The sequence below is a fragment of the Sus scrofa genome, chromosome 16 (genome assembly GCF_054392235.1).
Source record: "Sus scrofa isolate SSC_HxYL_T2T_F1_AM1 chromosome 16, Sscrofa_HxYL_maternal_Yorkshire_Landrace_v2.0, whole genome shotgun sequence".
NCBI lineage: Eukaryota > Metazoa > Chordata > Mammalia > Artiodactyla > Suidae > Sus > Sus scrofa.
The window spans coordinates 74,306,243-74,332,561 of record NC_139398.1 but is presented as its reverse complement, the minus strand read 5'-3'; the positions used below and the strand labels follow the sequence as shown (position 1 = coordinate 74,332,561).

Sequence of the window (26,319 nt, the reverse complement as noted above, 5' to 3'; positions counted from 1 at the left end):
ATTTATTGAGTATTCTTTGTCTGGTACTATATGAAGACCCTAATATATTACCTCATTTAATACTCTCAGTAGTTTCATGAAGCAAAAATCAGTGTTTTAGTTTTAGGTTGTGGAACTGAAGGATGGAAAGGTTAAGCAAGTATAATGTTACACAGCTCATAAAAGACCATGACTGAATGTGAACCCAGTTCAGTCTGATTCTAACAGACCCCATCTTCCCAGTGTACCCTACTGTCTCTGAGGATTGTCAACTACACCTTGATGCTTTTGAAGGATGCAGGTTTACTAGCTCATCATTCAAACTCTTGGCTACTAGCCCTTATTTCATACCCTATGAATTTAAAGGAGAATTCAAAAGACAGAATAGAGATATATCCAACAAAGAAAAGTACAAATACAGAGGATATTAAGATTCATAATTCGAGGTAAATCATTCTCTTTAACATAATGTTTTATGAAATAGGGAGAAGAGTTCTTGACAAATGAGAGTAAAAAGTATGGCACCTTTTTTTTTTTTTTTTTTTGTCTTTTTGCCTTTTCTAGGGCCACTCCCATAGCATATGGAGGTTCCCAGGCTAGGGGTCAAATCGGAGCTGTAGCCATCAGCCTGCGCCAGAGCCATAGCAAAACCAGATCTGAGCCGCATCTGCAACCTACACCACAGCTCACACCCATGCCAGATCCTTAACCCACTGAGCAAGGCCAGGGATGGAACCCACAACCTCATGGTTCCTAGTCGGATTCATTAACCACTGCGCCATGATGGGAACTCCCAAAATATGGCATCATTAACACTTGCAAGCCATCAGCTGAAAACATCAACAAAAGGGCAAGTGTTCTTTCAAATATTCTCATAAGCTGAGGATTTTCCTGAATTTTCATGTAACTTTTACCCAGTCATAGACCAATTATGCAATACACTCTGATTTTTATTTGGAATAATACAATGTTTTCAGCCATTTTGATCATTGACCCAAACTCAAAATGTCAAACCAGTTTTCTTCTAAATGATTAGCATTCTACCCAGAATACTGCCCAATCAAATCATTCTACTTCAATTTCAGTGATTAATGGCTTCAGTTAAAAAAGAACAGCAACACTACAAATAAGATCACCCACGTTTTAAGGGATTAGGGCTAACATAAAGAGAAACAATGTTTCAAACATCTCTTCTGGAATCTATGTAACAGTATTTACCAAAATCTTGGCTATGTATAACACAGTAAGTAATAAAGTTAAGAAAAAAAAAAAAAACTTAAAATACCAAAACAAACTAGCAATATAAGAGGTTAACCATCCTGTGCCTCCCACCCCAAATGCAGTAATAATGAGGAATCAAGGAATTTGGGGTCAGAGCCACAAAATGAAGGAAGAACATGACACTTAAAGATACAGTAATGACAGCTCATCTGGCATCAAGTCCTCATAGGAAAGGTTCACAAGCATTTGGTATCATTCACTGCCTCACCAGGAAAGAGAAGTAAGAAAAAGGAGAGACAAGGGACCAGTGATAATGTGGAACGGTGACAATCTCCATCATCACCATCCTTCTCCAATTTGGAGGGCAATATGAATGGCGATTAGCCAATTAAGAAATGCAAACACATGAGCATTCAAAAACTAAACTCTGAATTTTAGCCCCTATGGGCTTTCTTTGGAGTTCACTTAAGACAAGAACATTGACACGAAATAATCTCAATTATTGCCTCTCATCTATCATAATAGTACTGGGCTTGCCGAGAGAATACTTATTTGTACCATATAAATGATGATAAAGGAACAAGGACTTGATGCAAACAGAACATTCTCAGACACAATTCAATAATCTAGGACAAAAAAAAAAAAAAAAAAGGTTCCTGAATCCTGAGCCAACCTATAGAAGAACTGTATAATTCTCCACCTATTCCTTTAAACCAAAAGATACACAACATGACAACTAAGAAATACTAGAGTATATAATGACATTCTAACCTCTCGATACAAATGAAAAGGAATCTCAAAATACAATCTACTTGGTTTCTTCCTCTAGCACAACAATAATAACTGAGTGGGGCACTGAAGCTTAGGTTCATCATAGCTATATTAAAAGAAAAACAAACCCAGCAAAATCCCATTAGTGTTTCACGAAAACACTTATGCCCACGTCTCTGTGGATACAAGTCCATAAATTATCTACAAAACCCCATACATTATCTTAAAGGGAACGACTAAACAAATTTGCTCCAACAGAAATACAAATAAATGGATTAAAAACTGGCTATCTAACCGTATACAGAGAGAAATCGTAATTGGTAGTCCGTCTAGTTGGGGAGAGGTTTCCAGTTGGGTCCCACAAGGATCGATATTGGGTCCCATTTTGTTTAATATCTTTATAAAAAATCTGGAAGACAAAGTAAAAGAATGTGCTAATTAAGTCGACTGATGCCACTAGATTAGGATTGGTGGTTAAAGTAAATTGGAAATAGATAAATGCTACTGGTCTTTAGAAAGACTGATACTAACAGCAACTAGGACTTCTAAATAGTTACGTAATTTTAATGTATCATTTAAAAATCTAATTCCAAGCACTATAAATAAATAAATTTAAAAGATCTTAGTGGCTGTGCATAGCCAAAAATTTAGGCACAATGAAAAAGACAACACAGAGACTCAAAACACCCGTGAATGCAGAATAAAGGATGTCCCCCAACAGAGACATTTTTGTGAAGCATTATTTGGAAAATTGGTGACTGTGGGACTCAATACAATAAGGATATTAGAGACATTTCAGATATGCAAGAATCAAGGTGATTAAAGATAGAAGTAACTAAGTTTTCAAATATGCATACATCTAGTTATTAGCAGAAAAATAAACAAGAAAACAACAAAGTTTAAAAGAAAAAAAGGAGAGCTAGAAACTCTCCATGAGCCAGAAGAGGGTGGAGGCATGAACCAGAAAAGTGGGTGAAATTAATTAAGAGCAAATTCTATAAGGAAACTCTCTCTCTCTCTCTCTCACACACACACACACATACACACACATACACAAATAGAAGAATGCAAGGGATAATAGGAGGGCTCTCCTAATACTAGAATACAGATTATATATATTTTTTGAACTACTCCTGAAGATACTTGGGAGAAATATTCAGTGGAACGCTCGTTGGTTTAAGGTTTATTTTTTTAAATCTTAGTATTTTACAATTTAATTTGTTACATGGAGACAACAGTGAAAGTAACACTGTCATCCATGGACTCTTATGTGTAGACAGAAGGGTTGTTTTTTAAGTGAAGTTAGCTGAACTGAATATATGAAATAATGTGGAATCAGCTTTTTAATTTTATATTATTTTTTCACTTTCTTGCACAGAGGAATATATACTGGATAAGAACTGGGAAACCTAGGCTGTATCAGAAATCTTGTTAACTTTGCTATGTAAGCCTATGCAAGCATGGATATTTCACTTTCCCGAAGAGCCTTAGTTTTTGCATTAGTTAAATGACAGGCTGAAAATTGCTTTAAGAGCTGCAGATACTCTTGTTAAAATAAGAACTTGTATGAAGCTTGATACAGAGAAGAGACTAGAGAAATGTGTAAGTATGTTGCTGAGCAATAGGGGGTTCCCACCTGGCTAGGCTTTCTGTCTTCATCCCTTTCTGACCTTAGGACAGAGAATAGTTTAAAAATCACTTTAGATGACCTGATACGCTGCTACTGTCTCTAGGAAACCATCAAAGAGAATCTGAAAAAGTCAATCCTTTTGCTAGTGGCTGATTTCTCTAGAGCATCTGACAATACTTGGTTGATTTTATGTGCCTAATCCTAAAAAAAAAAAAGAAAAAAAAAAAAAAAACCCTGTAGAATTAAAGTTGAAAAGAAGGGCCATTCTTGATAAGAAATAGAGTGGCATTATTCATAACAATGACACAAAAGAAAGCATTGTGCAATCAAGGCCCTAAGTGGGTCTCCTCTAACCTTTCATACTAGGTTAAAAAAAAAAAAAAAAGAAAGATGGCAGTCTGAAATATTAGATAGTTTCCTTTTAAAAAATCTAATCAAGATGGCTATAAGTATTCTGGCCTAAGAAGTAACTAAAGTTTTTAGTTGCTTTGCTATAGATTTCACAGTTAATATCTGTTGAAAAATGATTTCCTTGTTTTAACTTTAAAACTTCCAACATGAAACATTCATCTGTGGATAATATTCTTTATCAGGGATAGGACTGCACCCTACATACTAGAGCATGTAAAACACACAAGCAAGTATTGCTAACAGATCTGGAGACTGTAAATTTTATTTTAAAAAGTAGTCATTTCTATCATTTAAAATATTTCATTAATATCTATCACTTATTTATTGCTTATCATATACTAGGGACTATGTTATCCTCCCTACACTTTATCATGACTTCATAATGAATTCTGAGAGAGAGACTAAGGCCATTTTACAGATAGGGAAATTAAAGGATGAGAGAGGCCTTTTTTTTTTTTTTTTGCCTATTATCAAATAACTATTATGTGGAGGATAAATACTGAACCTGACTGACTCTGAAATATGTGTTCAGAACCATTGTGCTAAATTATAATTCCTGATACCATGATGTTATGTATGATGATCAAAGAAAGTAGAGAAGCCACTTGTACTAAGGAGTTCTAAGAATAGGACAAGCATCCTTTTTATTTTTCTCATGTTTGAAAGCAGATAATTGGACTCGAGTAGGGTTTGTTAACCTAAGCAGTACCAACATTTTGGGCTGGATAACTGTTCCGGGGAGGCTGTCCAAAGTATTGTAGGATGTTTAGCAGCATGCCTGGCCTCTGTCTACTGGGTATCTGTAGTGAGCCCCTCTTCCTAGTTTTGACAATCCAAATCATCTACAGACATTTTTGATGATCCTTTGAGGGGGCAAAAATCACCTATGATGTGAGAACCACTGTTCTAGAAGAACTCTGGTACCTTTTTTGTTGCCTAATATTCTGTGCTCTGAATTATGGATCCAACTTCAGCCAAGAGGATAGGTTTTTCATCACTATGGGGTATCTGACCAGTGAACCATTCCCTACCTCCATCTCAGTACACTGAATTTAAAACTACCTGAAGCTCTCTGGGTTTGGTTTGCTATAGAACTGCCACTCTTCAGTACTTAAATTTATCATTTAAATGCAAATTGGTATGGAAAAATAGGGTAGATGAAAGTGAAAAGAGAGCGGATGTTATCGTAAGTCAGCTTTGCATTAGGCAATTGATTTAGACTCATTTCAAACTGTAGACCTATGAGATAGTTTTTATTTATTTATTCATTTTCTTTTCTTTACTAAAGCTACTCTACCAGGAAAATTGTAAAATGGGTTTGAAAAACATTCTCTCATTTGACAGCCCTAGTGCTACCTTGGAATCTCTTAACAGAATGCTGTAAGTGAAACCTCAAACACTGAAAAGAAATTGACAACTTCCTGGACCCTATGGTTCACTGGCTTTTAAGGGCGATACCTAAAATTTGCATCATCATGAATATCATCTACTGGGAAAGGCGTGCCTTTGATTAGAGAAGAGTCAAAAATCAAAAGTTAGACCTATGAATATGTGGAAAATATTAGTGAGTCAGAAGCTTTCATTGGGTTTGCTCCATATAAAATTCAGTGGCAGAGATTATGTATGGTGTGCTATCATTGGAGTTAAACTGAAGTCAGAAATATTAAAACATCAATTAAATAATTATTGGATGATTAATAATTCCAGGTGGCTTAAAAGAATTACTATTTCCCTAGTTTCATCACAGTAAACTATTTATGAAATCCAACATATGTATTACTTCATAAACACTATTTATGACAGACATTAAAATAAGACCTTGTTTTTCTTGTCTATTTTGAAGAGTCTAAATTAGGACTATGAGAAAATATACGTGTAAATATTCCATTTAGTGAAAAAAGTTACATAAAAGGAAGCCACACTGGGGAGTAAAGAGGACTAGCTCTATTGGAACTGCTGTCAAAAACCTCAGAATTAAGATTCTCCATCTTGGTGGCAAATTAGAATAATATTTGGAGAATTGTAAAAAAAATTGTGACACCCAGGCATATTCCATGATGATCAAATCAGAATTTCTGGGGAAGAAATCTAGGCTTCAGTGTTTTATAATGCTTTCCCAGTCTTTTAATTGAACACCCAAGGTTGAGAGCCATTGCCTTAAAGAATAAATTAGGTTAACAACTGTTTAAGAGTTGTTTTGTGACTTAAGCAAGGTGGTAGCCTCCAGTACCCAAATGGTTCAGTGGTTTTAAGTGGTACATGTGCAAGGGATTAAGTAATTATCTGTCACTTAAAAGGAAAGTTATTATTTTTTCCCTTTCCACTTCTTTTTCTAATCATCTGATGACTTTAAGGAGAAAATCTCAGTTTGTGGCTGGTGGATCTTTAACACATGTCTGTACTTACTCATCTCCCTTTTAAATCAAAGAGAATGCAGAGCTCCAGCCCAGAGCCTTTACCTAGTCTAACCTAGAAATTAATAACCTAGTTTCATTTTCATTTATACTTAAAATTCTCTTCCAGCAAGTAAAACTGATTTAAATGATATGAAATTTCCTTTTTAAATAAATTGAAATAGAGTAAAATCAAATAAACAGAAAGTAAATAAAGGTACATATTATATTCATATGCAGGGAAAGTCACAAAGGTGGTTCTTAGATGACTATGGTTTGGGCCACCCTAGTGCTAAAGGAGAGGGCGTCTAAATGTTGGGTCATAAATGTGGGCCCTGACGGTGCCTCCATCACTAAGTATCTTTGTGATTTGGGACAAATGACTCATTCTCTTCCCTGGACTTTGGTTTTCTCATTTGTTAAACCAAGCCATGAACCTATATTGCTGGCATTCTTCTATGAGCTTAAGAAGCAAGGAGGGCTTGCCCTCTGAACTTACCTTGTTGACATCTAGGCGCATCTTCTCATTGTTGGCACTAGCAGCTTTTTCAGCTGCTTTCTTTTGGCGTTGAGGTCCCCTCCCAAAGAAGATATAGTTGACCAAAGCATATTCCAGAAGGGCCATGAAAACAAAGACAAAGCACCCCATCAGGTACATGTCAATGGCCTTCACATAGGGGATTTTAGGGAGAGTCTCCCGAAGGTGGGTATTGATCGTGGTCATGGTTAGCACAGTTGTAATTCCTGAAAAAAATGACGGAGTTGGTGTAATAATGTTCATATTTCCTTGCTGCTTTCATCATAGCTGAAAGGTTAACTGTATTCTTTTACTTATTCATATAAGCTGCAAAATATATAACAGGCACTTATTATACAGCAGCACTGTGATGCTCTGGAGATATGCATAAATCATTAATTTACAGTAAACATGAATCATTTGGAGGCATTTTCTTTAATTATATTTTTACATTTATCATTATGTATCTGGTGGGGAGAGATGTGAATTAAATGCTATGAGAGACATGTGCAAGGGGAGTTGGGACCATGGAGAAGATCCTAGTAGAGCTGAGTCCTGGAGAATGAATAGGAGTTACCCAAGCATCCAAGGACCAGAGGCCTAAATAAAAGGCATTGGTGGTAGAGAGTTTTAAAGGGGTGGTATGTGGAGGTGAAAGTACACAGTCCATCAAAAGAATCTCAAGAAACTCAATGTGGATATGATGGGAAGAATGATGAGGAAAGTGGAGGTTAAGTAAGCGCTGCATAATGGAAACCCATATACATAGAGCCTAAACTTAAAATTGAAGGCAATGTGGTGTCACTGACCAGCTTCAAGTAGGAAGGCATTAGGGACAAAGCGTGTTTAGGACAATCAAGCTAGTGACAGTGTGGAATATACAGAGGAAGCGTACAAGAGAGGAAGCACAATAACAACTGAGAATTTTTCAGAGTAAGTTAAGTGGTGAAGGGGAAATAAATTCAAATAACTATATTAGTACTGAAATCAGTAAATGCATTTATACAGATGATATGAACAAATGCTTGCAAAAATACAGAAACTACAGGCAGAGAGTAACAGAGAAGCAGGTTTCTGGGTTGGGCATGTAGGCACATAATGCACAGATAAATAATAAGGAAGTATTACAAGATTCTTTATGGAAGTGCCACACTAGGTCAGCATTTAATTGTTTATCCAGCTGAGGGTGCATCTCTGACAGTGGGGAATATTTTTCCTCAAAGCTATAATTGGAGGGATAGAGAGACATATGCTGGGAAAAAGCATGGGGAGCCCACAGTCCTGAGTTTTATAAGGTACAGCTTTGTAGCAAAGTGATGTGAAAACAGAGCTAAGAGGTCAAGATCATACAGATGGCAAGTAGTAGATTCAACATTTGAACTTGGATCTCTCTGATTCAGAAACCTGTATCCTTAAACACTACCCAATAACATAGCCCCCAAGTTCAGTTTCATGTCTGTGATTTTTTTGGGAATCTATGTTTTTCTGGTTTAATTTTCTCTAATAAGATCATAATTTTGTCTTGTTTTTCCACATGATCATAAAAAAAATGAAGAAGAAATAACTTTGAACATCCGATTCTGAGCGTGGACGAAAAACCATGATCATGCTTTAGATTTAAGTTTCTTACAGTTCTCATATCTTTTCTACATTAGCCATTTTGATACATTTTCCAATTTTTCCCTTCTCTTCATTATTTCAATTAAAGATTATCCTGTACAACATGAATATTACATGTACATTATAAAACTGGCAATGCTGATTTTACTATTTATCTGAATTTCATTTTAAGGTATTTCTAACCTAATAATAAAATACTCACATAAAGGACATTTAAACATTTCTTTAAAAAAATAAATAACATTTATTTTTCCTATAATAAACAGAATCGATAACAGATTTTCACTCTGGAATAATGGGATATTTACAAGTGCTATTAATTATTCAGCAAATAATTACTTAACACCATTCACTGTGGGAGACACTACAGATATAAGGAAAGCTACATTAGATATGAAACTTCTTCCAAGGTATCTTCAGCACCATGAGGAAAAAGGACATTACAAACCAAACAAATATACATTATAACTGTGGTTGGTTTCTAAAGGGTGTTCTATCATACTTTAGGATATTATAGCACAGGGGATGTGACTCAGCCTAGGAGGTTATTATTTTTATTTTCATCCTTGAACCACCACAATCTCATCTCAACACTGCAGTCAAGTTATTCTTTTATATCTGAAATCCATTCATACTGCTTTGCTCAGTGACTCTCTAATTTCACTCAGAATAAAAGCAAGGCCTTTATTGTGGCCCCTGGGCCACTTCATCATCTTTAAGTTCCATCTCCCTGACACTGTCTCTACTCCTGAACTTACTCTGCATCCACCTTCCTGACCACTTGGCTCACTTCACTGGCATGTTCCTACCTAAAGGCCTTTTCCTTATGCTAGAATTTTCTCATCCAGATGTTTATTTGGCTCTTGGTCTCTATCAAGACTTTGTTCCATTGGCTATCCATGAATGAGGTCTACCCTGATTATTATCCATTGGACCCCCTGGTATATCCTCCCCCTTATCTTGCTTGTTTTCCCTCCATTGACGTACCATATTATACAATGTGCATGTTATATGCAAAATAAATTTGTTATTTATCTTTTACTGCTAGAACATAATGTCCAGAAGGGCATGGGCTTTATCACCAGTGCCTAGTACTTTTGACACACAGGAGGTTTTCAACAAATACTTATTGAATGAATAAATGAATGACTTTGCTAAGGAAGTAATGATTGCATTGAGATATACTGGTGGAATAGTGAACAATTCAAAATTTTAAAGGGGTTGGTCAGAACTCAAAATAATAAAGATTATTTATTATGCATTCATTATACATTTACCACACCTGGAATTAGCAACGTAAAAAGCTCATGAAAGATAATTTATTTTCTTCCTCTGGTGTCATAATGGAAAATAAAACAAGCATAAGATAGGTGATGGCATAGATGACTTCCCAATATTTTCACCGTGCTGTCTCCTGTCTTCTGCCACACTATTCCAAAATATTAATAAGACTTTACAATTCTTTCTGCTCATCGATTGGTTACACATTACATTTCTTTGCTTCTTGCTCAGAAAAAAGAAAAATAAAAAGGTGGAAGAGTACTCTTCCCAGGTAATGTAACTTAGATAAAAACTGAACAATCCTCAAGCTGTATTGCATGAACTATGCTTCAATAAAAATATCAAGCTGATGGCACTAATTTCATTACCAACAGCTATATAGTTCTAACTAATTTTGATATGAAAGAGTTTTAATTTGTGTTTAATTGATGTAATGCTGAATCAGATCATCCAATGTCTCATAGACAGATTCCTGTAACGTGCACAGGTGAGTCTTTTCACACACTGCAAATACGTGGGTAAGGAAAGTGCATGTGAGCACATGCGCACACACAGGCAAACGCCGCAAGCAGTCAGATCGATGCCTACCTAATGCCACTCTTGCAGCTGAAGCATCGTAATTAATCCAGAAGGAGACCCAGGAGAGGATAGTGATCAAGATAGATGGCATGTATGTTTGCAGAATGAAGTAACCAATGTTTCTCTTAAGCTTAAAGCTGAGGGACAACCTGGGATAGGAACCTAGAAAGACAATTTTAAAACATCATTATTTTCAACTAATATTTATAGGAAACTTTCCTTTAAACAGCTATATACAGTTTGTGTATCTTCCTTAAATTCAATTTTTGCACCTGGTAAAGGGCACTTTCTTCTGCAAAAGAGTCTGAGAGGATAGGACTCAGTGTTGAATGCATCCCATACTCATCAGCAAGAAAAAGAATTCCAGTTCTTCCCTGATCAGCTTCCTACACTGAATCAAAGATACTCATTCTCTATAACTATAAGGACAAGACAACTTGGGAGAGTCCCTTTGTTTCCCCTTTAAATGTTTCTCAAGCCCATCCTATACTTTTTTTTTTTTAAATATAAGAATAAGGCTATACACTCTGATTATGGTGAAAGAAATCACTGCACAAGCCCCAGGATGCATTTTAATTTGAGGATCAGCCGCAAGGCTTCAGCTAGTGCAGCAACTCTCTGTAATTTTCTGAAGGTTTTCGTGTATATACACTGTTTTTTCCTAAGTTCATTGCTTCCAAAATTCTGAAGGGATTGCTGACCCATAGGGATTGCTGGGTGTCACTTTTCCTGAGCTCTCTTTGTGAGAGATATAACTGAAGGATTAGATTCTTGAAGCTGGGTCTTTTGATAGTGGGTATCTGGGGAATTACACTTTAAACAAACATGTAACAGAATACAGTCTTAGAACACAAAAGAGTCACATTGATAGACTGTATGTGTGTGTGTGGGGTATTCTTACTAACTGAAAGAAAGCCTTGTCTAGCTCTCTCAGGCTGAAGTAAGTATATTAATATTAAAGCAAAAAATATTTTAAGTAGAAACGCATTTCCATAGTGTCTCAGAGGTTCAGAGGACCTCAAACTTTGGAAAAGTTTCTGTTCTTTTTGCAAAGTCAGAGGTTATTTTGTATTCTTGCTTGAAGTATTTTCAGGGACAGGAAGTGCCTGAGTCCTTAGGAGGAGGACAATTCAAATCTTCAGTTTCAGTATTAGCTATTTCTGTGCTTGGGGAATGCTTTTTTTTTTTTTTTTTTTTTTTTTTTGTCTTTTTGCTATTTCTTTGGGCCGCTCCCGCGGCATATGGAGGTTCCCAGGCTAGGGGTTGAATTGGAGCTGTAGCCACCGGCCTACGCCAGAGCCACAGCAACACGGGATCCGAGCCGCGTCTGCAACCTACACCACAGCTCACGGCAATGCTGGATCATTAACCCACTGAGCAAGGGCAGGGACCAAACCCGAAACCTCATGGTTCCTAGTCGGATTCGTTAACCACTGTGCCACGATGGGAACTCCGGGAATGCATTTCAATAAGAAAAACATAAAGAGGGATATTCCCGTGGGCTTATTATTTTTTTCTTTTAATGAGTATGTAGCAAGTTATGTTCCTTTGCTTCATTATTAAAAATTTAGGCTGATGAAATCAAATTTGGCCTCAATGCTGGAAGAGTAAGGATGGTGACAAATCAGAATAATCTCAACTTCTGGAAAAGCTTTTGGCTCCAAAACAGTTGATAAGACTGTGTGAGCAAAGTCCTACTCTTTGAGAAAAATATGAAATTCTCCTTTCCAACTGTCTTTAGAGAATTTCACTGTGGTCGGATTTCCATGAACTGTGACTTGGCTGTCCCCAGTATGTTTCAGAGAATTATCAATTTTGTGAGATGCATTAAGTTGGGAGAAGCACCCTGACCCAGGTCTTTATTTCTCCCTGTATTTCATCTCCAACAACTGTTCCCTTCTTTAGTAAATGAGAAACATTTGCTTTGTTTAGGGTACCTTCTGGAAAATAAATGGATGGATTCCAAAAGGGGGCTTGATAGGGAACTGAGGGTTCTCAGCCGATTTCAGTCTCCTAGAGTTCCTACCCTTCCCTTGGCCCAATCCTGATCTAAGTGAACCCTTTTGACAAAATATGATAAGCCCCCTTTTCTTTTAACCGTTTCCTCTAATACAAACCTGTGGAGAAAACCACCTTCTTGGTGATAAGTTTGTAGTCTACGATAGAGAACTGTGGAAGTTCAATCTTCGTTACTCCTGTGACTGCATTATCATCCCCACGCCAGTAAAACTCAATGTCATCAGTTGTATATCCATCTGTAAAAGGAAACAGATACACACACATACAGATACACAAAAGACAAACAAAATAGAAAAAAATAATTGTTCAGAAGGTGAACTGTGTAAATGATAATGCCTATAACTAAAGGCCATTAAGTGTTAGGTGTCACCCCAAATACCTTCAGTACATTCCCACCTTCAATCCTTCCAACCATCCCCTTGGGAAGTACAATGAGGCCCACTTGACACAACAAAGGCTTAGAGAAACTACCAGCTTGTATTAAGTCTTATAACTAGGAAGTGGTTATCACTGGGACTCGAACCTAGGTTTATCTGATTGTGAGTCATTGTCTCAAACAGTATCACATTATCACATAACCCTGGATAGTACACTGAGAGAAGACAAAAGAAGAGAAAAAATCATTTATGTTATCAGTACAACACTTCATGCTTTCAAACCCTCTTCCCCAAAATAAAATATTTGAAGTGCTAGTGAATTGGCGAGACATTAATTTTCTAATATTCATAGACATGATTTCCAAATTTGATCTTGCAGCATATCTAAATTTTAAAACTACCTAAAAAACAAATCTCAAAACAATATTAATTCCAATAGTTTTAAGAAATAAATATAAATGTATAGCGTATACTGTAAATGCACAGCGTATCTGGGGGGCATGCTTCCATTCTTAAGCAATTACTTATTGAGCCCCTACTATGCTCCTGTGCTTGCCAATGCAGAATTGCTAGGGTTAGGACTGTATAATAAAAACATGCCCTGGGGACGGGATTAAGATGATGGAATAGAAGGACTGGAGCTCAACTTCTTTCCTAAAAACAACAAAATTCACAACTAAAGACTAAGCACTCTTCAACCAAATGGACCGGAAACCTTAAAAAAGATACCCTACTCCAGAAGAAAAAGAGGAGGCCACATCAAGAGTTAGGAGGGGCGATTTTGCGATATAAACAACCCCATACCTCCTGGGTGGGAAGCTCCACAGACTGGAAACTAACTGGTTCACAGAGACTCACCTACAGGAGTGAGAGTTCTGAGCCCCACATCAAACTCTCATGTGTGGGGATCTGGAACAGGGAGAAAGAGCCCCGGAGCATCTGGCATTGAAGGCCAGTGGGGCTTGTGTGCAGGAGCTCCACGGGACTGGGGGGAAACGGATACCCAGTTCTTAAAAGGCGCACACAGACTTTCAGATGCACTGGGTCCCAGGGCAAATCAAAGTCTCCAAGGGAATGTGGGTCAAACCTGACCGCAGTTCTTGGAGGATATCCTGGGAAAACAGGGGTGAACGTGGCTTGTTGTGAGGGAAGAACATTGAAAGCAAAGCTCTTGGGAATATTTAGCAGCAGTGCCTTTCTCTGGAGGTGGCCATTTTGGGAAAATCTGGCCCCACCATCAGTCAGCAGCTGAGAAGCCCCAGGACAAACAACAACCCAGGTGGGATCACAGCTCCGCCCCTCAGTAAACAAGCTACCTAAAGACCCCTCAAGCACAGAGCTGCCTCTAATCCCATCCAGAGACAAAGCTCCACCCACCAGAGGGATTAAACCTACTAAACTTAAAAGTTTCTGCACAGCAAAGGAAACCCTAAACAACACAAAAAGACAACCCAAGAATGGGAGAAAATCTTTGCAAGTGAATCAACTGACAAGGGATTAATCTCCAAAATTTATAAAAGCCTTCTGCAGCTCCATACCAAAAAAACAAACAAGCCTATCATTAAATGGGCAGAAGATCTAAACAGATAGTTCTCCAAAGAAGACATACAGATGGCCAAAAAACACACGAAAAGATGTTCAACATCACTCATTATTAAAGAAAGGCAAATCTAAAGCACTCTGAAGTACCACCTTACACCAGCCAGAATGGCTGTCATCCAAAAATCTACAAACAATAAGTGCTGGAGAGGGTGTGGAGAAAAAGGAACACTAGTACACTGTTGGTGGGATTGTACATTGGTGCAACCACTGTGGAAAACAGTATGGAGATGCCTCAGAAAACTGAAAATAGAACTACCATTTGATCCAGCAATCCCATTCCTGGGCATCTATCCAGAGAAAACCATGTCTCGCACAGACACATGTACTCCAATATTCACTGCAGCACTATCTACAATAGCCAAGACATGGAAACAACCTAAATGTCCATCGACAGAGGAGTGGATCCAGAAGAGGTGGTCCATATACATAATGGAATATTACTCAGCCATTGAAAGGAACAAAATACCGGAATTTTTTGCAACATGGATGGACCTAGAAACTATCATGCTAAGTGAAGTCAGCCGTACAATGAGACACCAACAACCAATGCTTTCACTGAGATGTGGAATTTGAAAAAAGGACAGACTGAACTTCTTTGCAGAACAGATGCTGACTCATAGATAATGAAAAACTTATGGTCTCTGGAGGAGGCAGTTTGGGGGGTGAGGGGATGTGCCTGGGCTGTGGGATGGAAATCCTGTGAAATTGGATTGTTATGATCATTATACGACTACAGATGTGATAAATTCATTTGAGTAATAAAAAATTAAAAAAAAAATGCCCTGTTATAAGGTTCTTTCAATCCAGGAGCAGAGTAGGATAAACACACACATTCTAGTTAGTAAGCACACATATAACTGCAATGAATAAATACATTTTATTTTGTAAACAATTCTGTACAGGGAAGCATGCAATGAAATCCAAATACCAATATTTTACAAACTCACTCATCCCCCACAAGTTCCTCCCAAAAGCATGCACGTATTTGATATCACATATATTTCTTCAAAGAATATTTGCATCCAGATAGCTAAATGTTTACAATTCTAGGAGGTAGGCAGGACAGATACTGCCTTTGAATAAAGTCTTCTTTATTCAAAAGAGTAGCCATTTTTATGTGATCTAGAAATATAGATTTTATTTTATTTTATTTATTTATTTATTTATTTTTGCCATTTCTTGGGCCGATCCTGTGGCAGATGGAGGTTCCCAGGCTAGGGGTCCAGTCAGAGCTGTAGCTACCAGCCTACACCAGAGCCACTGCAACGCGGGATCTGAGCCGTGTCTGTGATCTAGAATTAAGCTGGAGGTAGAAATGTATTGTAATATTGAATTTGTCTATTAACATGAAAAAAGGTATTTATGAAACAGGAAGGCAAAGTTTTCTAGAATGTGATCATCTTCAAAAGAAGAGAAAGAGGGAAAAGTGAGCCAACTATTTCCAATAGAGGACTGAATCTAAACTAATGAAGAGTGTGTTTCTGGTCCTGCAGCTTATCTTCCTCAGTATTTTGTTGGAGCTGTAGCCGCTGGCCTATGCCAGAGCCACAGCAATGCCAGATCCGAGCTTCTTCTGCGACCTACACCACAGCTCACGGCAACACAAGATCCTTGATCCACTGAGCGAGGCCAGGGATCGAACCTGTAGCCACATGGTTCCTAGTTGGATTCGTTTCTGCTGTGCCACAATGGGAACTCTGATCATTACAAATTTTGTGACAGAAGCTCTCTTTAGGCAGAGGCAGGGGAATGTTGATGGCATTTCAACACAGCTGTAGAGGAAATGCCTAATGGGTATTTTATAAGTAGAAGCATTATAATCAAATATATACATCTGCCAAAATGCCAGATATTTGACACAGTGTTTGCTCGACAATACCTGGCAGAGAATAGATACTTGGGATAAATTGTTTGATTAATAAACAATTATTTAATACACATGTGGATTTGGGCAAGAGTTGTTTATCCAGATGCTTGTCATTGTGAAAGCATTCATCGTGTTTATCTCTGTCTCTTGTTCCTAGCAGAGTACCTGGTACATAGTTGGCATTAAATAAATATCTTCAGAGTGAATTAAAAACAGTCACCCAATGATAACATAGCCCTTGAGAATAATCCAAAAATTTTTCATCATATGATTCTCTTTATATAATAGCCAGTCAAGGTACCTTACCTCTCTCTGTCCTCTATTTTCTCATCTGTAAATTGCGATAATAATAATAGCTATTTCACAGAGTTATGTAGGAAAAATAAGTTGTTCCTTATAAAATGTCTTAGAAGAGTATCTGGTAGATAGCGATTAAAAGGGATAGCTAATACTTTATTTTAAAATAAGAATCATTTAAAATAAATTAACCCCAACTGTAACTGCAATGTATACATCTAAGGATGACCTGACCCCCTTGCTGTACAGTGGGAAAATAATTAAAAATAAATAAATAAATAAAATAAAATAAATTAACCCCAAACTATTATCTTTGGAATGGATAAGCAATGAGATCCTGCTGTATAGCACTTGGAGCTATATCTAGTCACTTATGATGGAGCATGATAGTGTGAGAAAACGAATATATACATGTATGTGCGACTAGGTCATCTTGCTGTACAGCAGAAAATTGACAGAACACTATAAACCAGCTATAATGGCAAAAATAAAAGTTATAAAATAAAAATAAATAAATAAAATAAAAATTTTAAAAACCTTGTATTTAGTTACATGCCACATTGCTTCTATGTCAGGAACACATATAAGCATTTGCATAGTGAGAAAATTAGCTTTTCAATGACACGGAACTTTCCAAAGTGTTTGGAAATTGATAATAAAACATACGGAGATTAATTTTGACGTCTCAGATTCTGTAATTTGACAAATGGAGCAGCATATTATATACACTCCTTGGTTATTGCTGGTCTTAAAAAACCCCAATCTTCTTGAGTTTATTTTGCTTTAACAAAGTATAGAATGCTGCAAATGGAAAGCAAATATGTGCTCCTGCATCATCGATTTCTGAAGATGAAAGACTAACAATCCATAACAGTGCCAGAGTGGTCAAATCCAAAAGCCAGCTCAATATACTATGCAGGATTAGCTGAAAGCAGACCTACTTTTCTTCTTTTCTTTGAATATTCTCTGAAAGAATATTTAGCACTCCTCTGACATGATTAAAAAATAAAACATATGCAAATATATATGACCTGACTTTTACAGCTTTCATAATAATAATGAGTAAAAAATAATCAGATATCTTTTAAAGAATATCAGAAGGAGATGAACTGAGGCTCCTAGTTAATGTCTTGCAAATGAAATTCATCTTTTATATTTTATTCATAGGATTCCAGAAACTGAATGATTAAATTATATTATATTGTTATCATTAAAAATATAACCCACATACATTCAGATAGCCTATGAATAAACCAAAATACAAATTCATTGGGATTTACCAGAGGGAAATAAAATTGTATGAAATGTCAACGTCTCTGATTGGAAAGGATAAATATCTAAATTTATAAATCTATATAAGACAGAATGGTAGATATTGGTAAATATATGTTCTATAGGAGATTTAAGGAGCAAAAATGCCATTTCAAAAATGTTTACGTAATAACTATATGTTCTTACAAATTTTACATATTATATAAAATGGCATTTGAAAAAGCATTTTTCTTCTTTTAGTGAGGGTGTATGTGTTTATTTTTTCATCTACTAAGTAAATATTACATTTTAGGAAGATTTTACTAGTTGAAACACATGAATTAAACAGCAGAGGCCAATGAGAGCATTTAGAAGAATTAACTGAATTATCAATGCTACCTTTTTTTTCCTAGTGGAAAATTAAAGTGACTTATCATTCTCTTATTACTTACTTAAACTTTTCTCCTTGATTGGTCTGTTAAAGTTCTAGAGTAGTTATCTATATCTGTCTCCCATTGTATTCAACACAGCAATAGGAACATAGTACAGCTGACCTTTAAATAACAAGGTTTGAACTGCATGGGTCCACTTATACTAGGATCTTTTTCAATAATAAATACCATAATACTACATGATCCAAAGTTGCTTGAATCCACAGATGTGGAGCTATGAATGCAAAAGAACTGCGGGTGTGGAGAGCTGATTACAGATGAAAGGATCTACCAACAACACAACCCATCAACTGTGTTGATGGTTATGCCCCTAACAGTGGTGTTGTTCAAGGGTCAACTAGTACTGACGTTTACAGTAATAACAGGAATGCGAGCATTCTTCTTATGACTAGCTCTGACCATGATGAGAAGCTTAACAGTCCATAAACAGACTGGCCTCCACTCCATGCAGAGGCCTGTATGTATGCAAAGGTACAAGACTGAATATAGCCAATGCCAATTAAAGTTTCAGGGATTTTTCAAGAGGGAGAGAGAGAAACTCACTTGTCAGCCATAGCTCTTTAAATTCAGCAATGAAAGTGTTCCAAAGACACTCTGAGTGATTGCTCTGACTCCTTAATTGCAATCTTATTCTTCACTCTGCTCTTGAGATGGACTGCTGGACACAAATATTCTGCTGTCAAATCATTTCTAGACCTTGAGCAGCCCTAATTGGCCTAGGGTGGGTCAGACTTGATTATCTAGTAGCGCCTTCGTAAAGGCCACCATCAAGTCATGGCCCAGCATCCGTCCCACATCAAAGATAAACTAACAGTGTTATCACCATTTTCAAATCCAAATCATACGGTTTAAGAGAATAGGAAATCAATCATAACTGAGCAAAATGTCAGATACTGTGCTTTACAGATCATTTCTCTACTTGGATTTCAATGCAAGTATTTATTGTCTCCATATGGAAACAGGGTGATCCGGTAGCTGTTTCTGCTGGTTTAGCTCCATGAAGTGTTTCTTAAGCTTTTTTGTGATTGGAGAGCTGAAGCAATTAAACTAATGGTCCAGAGAAGAAAAAACAATTGAAAATAATAATAACAAAAGGCAAAAAGAGCCACAAAAATAACAGTAGCCAGGATATACAAAGCCCTTATGTGTCTTTATACATTTCTGTCTTGAAAGGAGAAATAGACTGGGTTATGGTTACCAGGATTCACTATTCCGGGATCTGGTTTTCTTTAACAATCTATGACCTGTGCTTACTTACCAATAATGAAATAATAGAAGAGAATACGGAGATGGGGCTAGGTCTAAAGGTTTTCTACAAATGTACATTCATTCAAGTTTTATTTGAATATTTAGGGGCATTAGGACTAAGACTAATCCATTCTTTCATTTAAACTCTGCATTTTTTTTACAGTCACATTTTTTTAAATGGACATTCCTAGGCCAGGGATTGAATCTGAGCTGCAGCTCTGCCAGACCCTTTAACCCACTGCACCAGGCAGGGGATCAAACCTGCACCACCAGAGAGACCCAAGCCTTTGCAGAAGGATTATTAACTCACTGTGCCATAGTGGGAATGCCTAGATCTCTGCATCTTTTATTTATATTCCTCAGGAGACTAGTCAACAACCTTTAGAATCTCCTACTTCCTTGAATCCACACTATACATGCTGCTATTATTACTTTATTTACAAACAAACTGATGATGCTATTCCAAGGCCTTAAAAAACTAAACAACAAAAACATGGAGAACTTTCTGACATGGCCTTTCCAGTAGGTTCAGATTTAAATACAAATTCTTCAGTTATTTAAAACTCTGCATTCCTGCCACATCTTTGGTTATACTTCTTCCTCTTCCAAAGCTTCCACTTTCTTCTCACATTCCTTAGTAAACCTTTGACCTTCAGGCTTTGGCTCAAATTATTTCAGTTATTTGAAAGCGTTTTACCTCTCACATAAAATTTCTGTACACTTTTGGGATCCATCTCAACTTCCAGCTTTCCCAAGACACTGTCTCATCTCCCTGCAGTGAACATCCTTTTCTCTTTCCTTCCGTGAGGTTCCAGTAGCACTATACTTGCATCGCTACTCAAATATTTCCCACAGCCCATGTTGTAATAGAGGATTTGTGGATGTGTTGATCTCAGCCACTAGACTAGCCTGGGGGCTGTAGAACTGTGTCTAATACTTCTCTGTAGCCCTTCTTCTCCTTAATATAGGTCTTACTAAGGGTGACGCTTATACAAGCTTGCTCAATTGAACTCTCAACATGCTCCCCATTAGTTGCGGTTCATCAGATCCCTGCTCTCTTTGAGAGTGCAGTGATGAGCAAATACCATTGGCTGAATTGCAATGTGGTAGAATTTGCAAACCTGAGCATTATTCATGTCTTGGGATGGGTAATTCCCATGCAGTAGACCCAATGTCATCAGAAAAAGGTCATGATGCTGGTACCAGTCTATAAAAGGGAGCTACCAGAGTTCCTGTTGTGGCTCAGCAGTAACAAATTCAACTAGAATCCATGAGGATGTGAGTCTGATCCCTGGCTTCACTCAATGGGTGAAGGATCTGGTGTTGCCATGAGCTGTGGCATAGGCTGGCAGCTACAGCTCTGATTTGACCCCTAGCCTGGGAGCTTCCATATGCTGCAAATGTGGCCCAAAAAAGAAACAAAAAAGGGGGGGAGCTACCAAGTTGAAGCAAGGGTCCTATGTCGAAGGAAACTTCCTCATGTTGCTGACTTTTAATATATATCATCTTTCTCCAGTGAAGAAAAATATTCTTGGAGTGGCTATGGCCCTCTGGTAATGACTTTCTCTGGGCTGGTAGGCTTTGGAAACCAATTTGCTACAAAAGCCTCTAGAAACAGCCAATAGCTACAGCTCAAATGGAATGATGCTCCCTGGTGACAAGGGGATATGGTCACAAGGAAGAGTATTAACTCAAGAGTAATAATGGAAGATGTTTAAATTAACAGGGTCAATTGAATGGCCTAGTAGGTATGCACAGCTGTGTAATAAAATGTCAGCAGCTATTAGACCAGTCCATCGGCTCTCTAATAATAGGTGGCAGAGGAAGTGAAGGCCTAGCCTACTGATGTTGGGAGTGGTCTGAGCCTCTCCATTTTAACCTTTTCTTTCATACACCTTCACTGCGATAGAAGGTCAGCTGAGGACACACACATTTAAGGCAGGATGAGCCTGCAGAGGAATGCACAATCTGAAAGAGTGGCTGATATGGGATACTGACTGTTAGTGTGTGTCTTGACTAATACGAAAAAAAAAAAGATACTGTCCTAAAACTCCATCTATGAAACCACCTCCTCTGTGCATGCAGAATATCTTCTGTTAGCATTCCATATATTTAAATTATCTGTTAAGGAATCTACGTCTTATACTCAACTGCAGGTTCTTATGTAAACAGAGAACATACAACATACATTAAAATTTTTTTTTTCAAAATTATCAAATTTAGAACCATGGCTTAGAGTGGAAAGGTGGCAAAAACCACATATTTAGTACATTTGCTGATATGGAAAAGAAGTGTGTTTGGTGAAAGGGATTATGTAAACAGCAGGATGGAGGCCTTGGGGGCTAATGGCAGTCAAGATGCTAATGCAAACATACAGGCATAAACACGGCATTGCTATTTTGTTTTGGAGTGTCAGGAAGAATCACCGAGGTTACCTAATACATGGGATTTTTAGAATCACTACTAGATGACATTTTAAAAGCATTTCCTGTGTGAAGGCAAGTGCTTCACAAGCACTATCTCATTTGATCCCTTTGGGGTAGACACTTCTCCCCATTTTACAGATGAAGGGGCTACAATTTAGGGAGGGTAAGTGACTTGCTCAAATGTCAGAAATGAGACAGAAACTAAAACCTCTTTACACTAGAGTCCAATTCCTATAACTATTATTATTCAATGCCACCTCACAATATTATTCAGTGCCATTATTTTTAAATTATTCTGAGATATTATGGAAATATATCTGCAATTATTCCTCTCACTGTATCCACCCTCCTTTGCAATGCCACATTGCTGCTCCTTTCAAGAAGAGGTAATGCATTTCCCCACATCTTGACTGAGGGCTTCCCTTGCCACTTGTTTTAACCAAAGGAGAAACATGGAGCCAGTTCTGATCTTGGGCTACTAGAGGCTTGGCAGCTCCCCCCGGCCCTTTTGGACTTCTGCTGCCTCCGTGGGAATAGGCAATGGAGAGCCTGCAGAGGATGAGGGACACGTGGCCCACGCGCCCCATTGCAGCAGGCAGCAGGTAAGAACCACACATGCAGGCCTGGGCCTGGCTCACAGCAGCAGAACCTCCCAGCTGACCTGCAGCCTCTTGAGCAATAATAAATGGTTTCTGTTTCAGTTCACTAGGTTTGGGGGTAGACTGTTAAGCAGCAAAAGCTAATGGAGAACAACTAGGTTCTGGAGAAAACAGAAAAACAAACACTTTTCTTCACAGAATGGAATATAAACCTTTATTTTTCAGGATAACATTCATACTCACAGTTGGGCACTGCTTCAAAGAAACTCCAACTGGTTTTATGAATATTATAAGCTGAGCCATATGGCATAACCCAGATCACAGATCTACCTAGACTCCTATTCCAGTGCTGCTTTGTCAAATTTGAGGAAGATCATATACTCTTGAGAGCTTAGTTTCTACAGTTGAAAAATAAAATCGTTGTTCTGAAATAGCTCTCCTCACATTTTTGGTATCAGAACCCCTTTATACTCTGAAAGATGACTGAGACCTACCAAAAGCTTTCATTTGTAAGGTTGTACCTGCTGATACTTATCATGTTAGAAACTGAAACTGAGACATTTAAAAAATGACTACTCATTAGTTCATTGAAAATAATAATGATTCTATTTCATGCTAATACAGATAACATTATGATGAATAAAAACAGTATTTTACAAGACAAATATTTTGAGAACAGTAGCACTCTTTTAGATTCCTGTAGATCTCTTTAATGACTCTCCTAGCAGAAGAAAGCTGGATTCTCATACTTGCTTTGCATTCAGTGGTTGTGAGAACATGTTTCACATAGCCTGTGGGAAACATGACCATACATTTTGAAAGAATGAAAGAGAAAAAGGCAAATAAAGTCTTGGTGTTATTATGAATGGAGCTCTGCCTCGGGCACACTCTGAAGAGCTCTCAGTAACCCCCACACTCTAGATCACACATTGAAAAACATTGTTTTAGAGGATTGCTAATACGGAATTATGTTATTTAAAACTCTAAATAATTCATTTTATTTATTAAGAATTATCAAACATGATCAATCTTGTTATCTCTGTAGTAGAAATAAAAGTAATTTACTTTTGAATACTTAAGAACCTTGAAAGATCATTTTTATTTCTTAGGCCGAATTAAAAATGCATATGAAATTCTTAAAATTAAATAATGCAAGGGGGAAGGGGAGGGAGTGGGAGGGACTGGGAGCTTGGGGTAAACAGATGCAGAATGTTGCCTTTGTGATGGATTGGCAATGGGATCCTACTGTGTAGCACTGGGAACTCTGTCTAGTCACTTATGATAGAACACATAATGTGAGAAAAAAGAATGTATACATGTAAGTGTAACTGGGTCACCATGCTGTACAGTATAAAAAATATATATATATAAATAAATGATAAAAAAATGTAAATCATCTGCTTCTTCTTTGATGAAGTGGGACCTGTGTATTTAAAAAAAGGAAACTAATGGACTTGTTTATTACAACTGAAGCTACTGTCCATCCAGCTTGGTAGCATATATATGCCTGTGTGTGTGTGTATACACATATAAATACATATACACATATACACACACATATACATACCTCCGTGTTGTGTGTGTGTGAATAAATGTGAATAAAATGAACTGGCAAGTCTCTATGCACATTAATTCATATAAATAAGACCCTGAAAGTGACTCATTGGCTAAAGAGTTAACATCTGGTGATTCGAATATGAAATAAAACATTTTCATCTTAAAAATATTACTTGAGCTGTTTCTACGTAGAAAAAGAGCTGAAGCAATGCCTAAAGCCTTGACCAATATTTATGTAAATCTGCTCTTTTCTAAACTATTGATTATATTCCTGGCTTGAGAAAAAGATCATTCTTTAAATCAAATTTTTTTTAAATGTTGACACAAAAGATGAAATGTAAGACCTGTGGAAGATACTGAAAGCTAAATAATTATCAAGATATGACCTAAATTCAGCCAAGATAAGGGTTAATTCCTTACATTTGTACAGTTCTTTTTTTTCTCCCCAAGTTAAAGAGAATTAGCATGCTCTGGGGACTTTAAAATGATGTCCACTAATTCTCTGATATTCCTACCTGCAAATGGTGGAGCTTAATATCCCTCTCATGGACCATGGAATAGACTTAGTGATACTCTTCTAGGATATAGGATATAACAGAAATGATGAGATGACACTTTTGAGATTAGGTTATAAAAAATCAAGGCTTCTGCCTTGAATATACTCTCTTGGTCTCTTCTCTCATGTCTCCCTCTCTTTCCTTCACTTCTTCAGACTCCTTGCTCTAGATGTTGTAAGCTGCTCTGTGGAGACCCATATGGTAAGGAAATGCAGGAGGCGTCCAGTCAACAGTCAGAGGACCTGAGGCCTTCAGTCCAACAGAAATACTGCAAGGAACCAGCCACAACTCTGTGAGTGAGCTTGAAAGCAGATCCTTGCCCAGTCAAGCCTTCTGATGAGACCACAGTCCTAACCAACAACTTTACCACAACCTCATGAAAAATCCTGAGCCAGAATCACCTCGCTAAACCACTTGTGATTCCTGACCCTCAGAAACTATGAGATAATAAATGCCTTCTATTTTTGGGGGGGTAGGGGGCTGCACCTGTGGCATATAGTTCCTGGGTCAGGGTTTGAATCCAAGCTGTAGCTGTGACCTGTGCCACAGGTTTGGCAATGTATGATCCTTAACCAACTGTGCTGGGCTGGGGAGTGAACCTGTGCCTCCACAGTAACCCAAAGTGCTACAGCTAGATTCTTAACCCACTGCATCACAGCAGGAACTCCAATGCCTGTTTTTTTAAACTGCTAAGCTTTAGGGTAATTTGTTACACCCAGAAATAAATAATATAAATCTCCTATCCTAGAATTACACATGATCCAATGGAACAAACAGAGTTTTTCATTCAAATACTGCCTACTTCCTACTATGTCTCCAAAGCCTAACTTTACTAAAAAAGTGAATGATGCCATGAATATTTTCCATGTTGTCCTGAGAACCAGAGAAAATGCTTGAAAAGCAATTAGCATACTGATTAAATGATTACTGGTCATTATTACTCTGATTACTGATATCCATAGTTAAAGCAAAGTTTTTACTCTAATCTGAAAAGATATATGCACCCCAATGTTTATAGCAGCATTGACTGCAATGGCCAAGATATGGAAGCAATCTAAGTGTCCATCAACAGATGAATATATAAAGATGCATATATACACACGGGAATACTACTCAGCCTCAAAAAAGAATGAAATTTCAACATTTGTAACAACATGGATAGACCTGGAGGGTATTATGCTTACTGAAGTCAGAGAAAGACAAATATTTGCATGTTATCACTTATATGTGGAATCTAAAATGTAAAACAAATAAATTAATACAACAAAACAGAAACAGACTCATGGATACAGAGAACAAACTAGTGGTTACCAGTGAGGAAAGGGATGGGGGAGGGGCAAGACAGGAGAAAAGGATTTAGTGATACAAAGTACTGGGTATAAAATAAAAGATATAAGGATTTTCTTTTTATTTTATTTTAACCTTTTTTTTTTTTTTTTTTTTTTTTTTTTTTTTTTTTTTTTTAGGTTTGCACCTGCAGCATATGGAAGTTCCAGGCTAGGGGTTGAATTGGAGCTACAGCTGCTGGCCTATACCACAGCCACAGCAAGGTGGGATCTGAGCCACATCTGTGACCTACACCACAGCTCATGGCAATCCCAGATCCATAACCCACTGAGTGAGGCCAGGGATGAAACCCACAATCTTGTGGTTCCTAGTCAGATT

At 37.4% G+C, this 26,319-nt stretch overlaps 1 protein-coding gene across 2 annotated transcripts in view; it reads right to left on the bottom strand.

Annotated features, from left to right (window-relative positions):
* Positions 1–26,319, bottom strand: part of GABRB2 (gamma-aminobutyric acid type A receptor subunit beta2) — a 253,025-nt gene that overhangs the window by 44,767 nt on the left and 181,939 nt on the right. The window contains exons 6-9 of one of the 2 annotated variants that reach the window (XM_021077085.2): positions 12,520–12,657; positions 10,412–10,564; positions 6,905–7,149; positions 2,267–2,380 (exon numbers count right to left, since the gene is read on the bottom strand). In XM_021077085.2, the coding sequence (XP_020932744.1) occupies positions 2,267–2,380; positions 6,905–7,149; positions 10,412–10,564; positions 12,520–12,657 (650 nt within the window). The remainder of the gene's footprint in view (positions 1–2,266; positions 2,381–6,904; positions 7,150–10,411; positions 10,565–12,519; positions 12,658–26,319) is intronic. The other variant, XM_021077086.2, reaches the window with a different exon arrangement.